The sequence below is a fragment of the Exophiala bonariae genome (assembly GCF_035927105.1).
Source record: "Exophiala bonariae strain CCFEE 5792 chromosome Unknown scaffold_105, whole genome shotgun sequence".
Lineage (NCBI taxonomy): Eukaryota > Fungi > Ascomycota > Eurotiomycetes > Chaetothyriales > Herpotrichiellaceae > Exophiala > Exophiala bonariae.
In genome coordinates, this window is record NW_027042580.1 from 2,175 (window position 1) to 5,603 (window position 3,429).

The 3,429-nt window shown below is 48.2% G+C and overlaps 1 protein-coding gene across 1 annotated transcript; it reads right to left on the minus strand.

The window, feature by feature from the left end:
* Nucleotides 1–1,845: 1,845 nt before the first annotated feature.
* Nucleotides 1,846–2,265, minus strand: LTR84_001636 (uncharacterized protein; the record flags this gene model as incomplete). The annotated part of the gene is made up of 1 exon (XM_064845256.1): nucleotides 1,846–2,265. One exon carries the CDS (start codon nucleotides 2,263–2,265, stop codon nucleotides 1,846–1,848), a length of 420 nt encoding a protein of 139 aa, XP_064699720.1.
* Between the last annotated feature and the right edge of the window lie 1,164 nt (nucleotides 2,266–3,429).

Sequence of the window (3,429 nt, forward strand, 5' to 3'; positions counted from 1 at the left end):
GCAGAATATGGGGTGATAGGGCGCGGCATAAGAGGGTTACATTGAGGAGCCCTCAGTAGGGTCTGGTCGGCGGTCGCAGTTCAGGCCAGAACGACGGCCACAGAGAAGGAAGGGTGTGCAGCGAATGAGATTCCGGCGCGGCGCCTAAAATCGAGATCTAATAGGGTGATAAGTCGAAGAACCTTGCAGACTAGCTTGTCATCTTGGGGAATAATGGTTGGTGACAATAGCCGAGCTCCGGTGACTTGACAATTTGCAATTGTGCTGACGACCCAGGTCCAGCATGGATCTCCCGTACTGATAGTCCTATGCCTGTCGGTTGAAGTGGGAGCCAACTAGTTTAACTTTTTATGAGACCTATCGGGGATGTCATTGATAAGGGACCATGCGAGTTCTGGTACTATCACAACTTCTTGTCTGATCGTCGTTGGTCTCGTCCTTGCTACATCCCTCATTGTCATGATTGGCCTCCTTTTCTTGCTGCTGACAATAATTCGCACTCGCCTCCACAATGAGGAAGATCCTTTGTCTTACGCAAGTCGTCGGTGCAGCCCTCCGCGAAAGCGATCCGATTTAGCTCACAATATTACAGGAGTTGCCACGAGTGCCCCATGGTGACAGTCCTTTTGTTCATACTTTCCGCCAAAAGAGACAGTCACAGTCCAGGCGGCCATTGATGGAGAATGACGACAATGACCGAGTAGAAGCCGTGGACAAGGAAGAGATCTTGCAAACTGTGACGGTGGGGATCGGCGAGAAGGACGGTCCGCTATGGTGCAGAATTAAGCAAAAGAATTAAGGCAATAAGCCCACGAGCTTATGACACACGGCATGTGCACTTGCATTCCCAGAGTGATACATTGACTTTGGTGGTTCTAACGACCCGGTGTTCTTCGGGGAACAGCCCACAATGTCATGTCACTTCGCCACTTTGTTGTTGTGTCGTCCTACGAGTTCGTGATAGTCAAGCCTGCATTAATTTGAATGGCCCGGAGAATGTTTTGTTGTTATATACTCCATTTTCCAGGCTTGCTATCAGGTAAACACTTCACTTTGTGGTGGACTTTGGCCAGAAAATTATTGGTTTGGCCAAAGACATTTCGAGTGTGCTCACCCGACGCCTGTCATGTGGCACAATGACCGGATCATTTTGACAATCTTTGGAAACTCGTGGAAGCCGGCCTTCCAGAGGAGCTTTCAACTTTGACTGATGTACCTATACAAGCAAAGAATAGGGCAAACAGGCTCGTGCTTGTCACAGCGGTCAATTTCGGTTAATCTCGACGTTGATGAACTAATATGTGTAGCTGAAGGAGGCCTAAAGCTATGCTGTACAACTTTATTATGGTTATAGAGGTTGAATATGATACAGTGCGGCCCTGAACTGTTTCTCGAGTGCCCGATGAGATCGACCGCGTGCAGGACGCAATATGGCACCGGGCCATTTTGGGAAGTTCGAAATGTTCGACTACGAACCCATAGCACCTCTTCTTGACGAATTTCTTCGGCTCGCGCTCAACCCCGAGTGGAAGAAGAGGATAAGGTATATCGAACTGGGCGGGAAAGGTGCCTAGGAAGTGCATTTGACCATTACTTTGGCAAAGGACCACGAAATCTTAAAGCCTGGCGGGACTTGTGCAGGGTTGTCGCCATCGAACCAGTACCATCTTCGATAACGAAGTGCAGAAAGGTTTGTCCACGTCGCAAACTGCGATTGGCGGCCTGAGCTCACCGGGTACAGGAACTTTCACAAATCTCATCTGGCAGTAGCCGGCTCGATTAATGCCAGAGATCGAGATATACTGGGGCATGATCTCTGCCCAAGCTTCCTCTAGAACCAGCAACTCATGAAGGAAAGGCTGATATCGCCAAGGAGGAAGGGAAGTTGAAACATCCGGCCTCGACACCAAGCGATTTGCCTTTGAGGTCCTTGACCAGTAGGAGCAGCTCTTCCAGGCCGTTTGCGGTGTTCTCGTTTTCCTCCTCATCATTATCGTCGCTGTCTTCGACATCTCGGAATTGGAATGGTGGACTCTTGGTCCGAGCTGCTCGGCGTGTGCGTCGTAGTGCCTGATTCTCGCGGACCTTAGCGGATGGTACCGGTGTACGTTTACTTCGAGGTGCAGCAAGAGGAAGCATCTGGAGTGCCCCATACCTCCAATGCTTGAACTTGGGCCACAGAATGGCGTCACTGATTCTGGATCGACGATCCCGACCTCTCAACCTCAGAATTTTTTGGTGGTGGAGATACTGTTTGGTAATCATTCTCAAATGTCACTATGGTTCCGGAAGGCATTCTTGGAAATGCAACAGGTGGCCTGCCGAACGATAGCAAAGTGCTGGATCAAGAGAATACATCCCAAGAAGGTACACCGGGCTCGCTTCTTAGCAACAAAATCAAGCATTGTGCTGAAGGTTCCCAGCAATCAACACATCCTTATAACGGAAGGGCTAAAAAGGTATTACATTGAAACTAATTAGCAGCACACCCCCGTACTGGCCATCAGGTAAGTACAGGATCGCAATGCGATTATTAATGCACCTCTGGCATCCTTCCTGGTGATCATAAATCCATTCAAATGATGACAGAAGTGTCCAGATGTAGTGCACAAGGAACCAGACCATGTATGTCGTCTTGGTATGTATCTTGTTCCAGAGTCTTGTTCTCGACTTGGGATTGAATGTCGGGTAGATCGGATCCGTCTTCTCGTGAACAACTGCATGGTATAGTGAAGTTAGTAAACCGGCATCTAAAAATTATCCAAACGGTTCAGGAGGATTTCCAATCATTTTCAGAACGTTCTGAGGAGCAAGACTTCCTTGATCATACTCTAGAGGATTTCGGGCAACTAGCGGATACAATTAGAATCGATTACCTAGATCCCCTAGAGCATATGATAGACATGGTAAGAAGCAACGAACAATGACCGGAAATCTACTGTTAACCTTCTACTTAGATGTACAAGTCTGTGACGATTCGTGACTCCCGTCAATCTCTTGAGCTGAACGCAAGTCTTTGGAGATTGAGCTGGGTTACATTCATCTTCCTTCCTATGACGTTCCTGGTCGGCTTTTTCGGTATGAATGTCGACACCTTTGAGAATAACCCTTCAATTAAGTGGTGTTTCTTGGCGATGGGTCCGTTGGTAAAGCATCTTCGGGTCTTTCTAATGAAGGTTTGCTGATTTAGCACCAGTTCGGAGTTGTTTTTCTCTTCTGGTTTGCGTTCCGTATGTTAGCACCTGCGTCAAAATTCCCGGCAATAAGAGAGGATTTCGACATTGGACAGCTAGCCTCTTGGACTTCAGAATAAATACGGTCTTCGGCTCATCTCAGTCATTTTGAGTTCATGGGCCTCTGTGCTCGTGCTTGTGAATATCTGCAGATCACCACTCTTGAGTTGATGGGCCGCAACGAGCTTGATCGCTC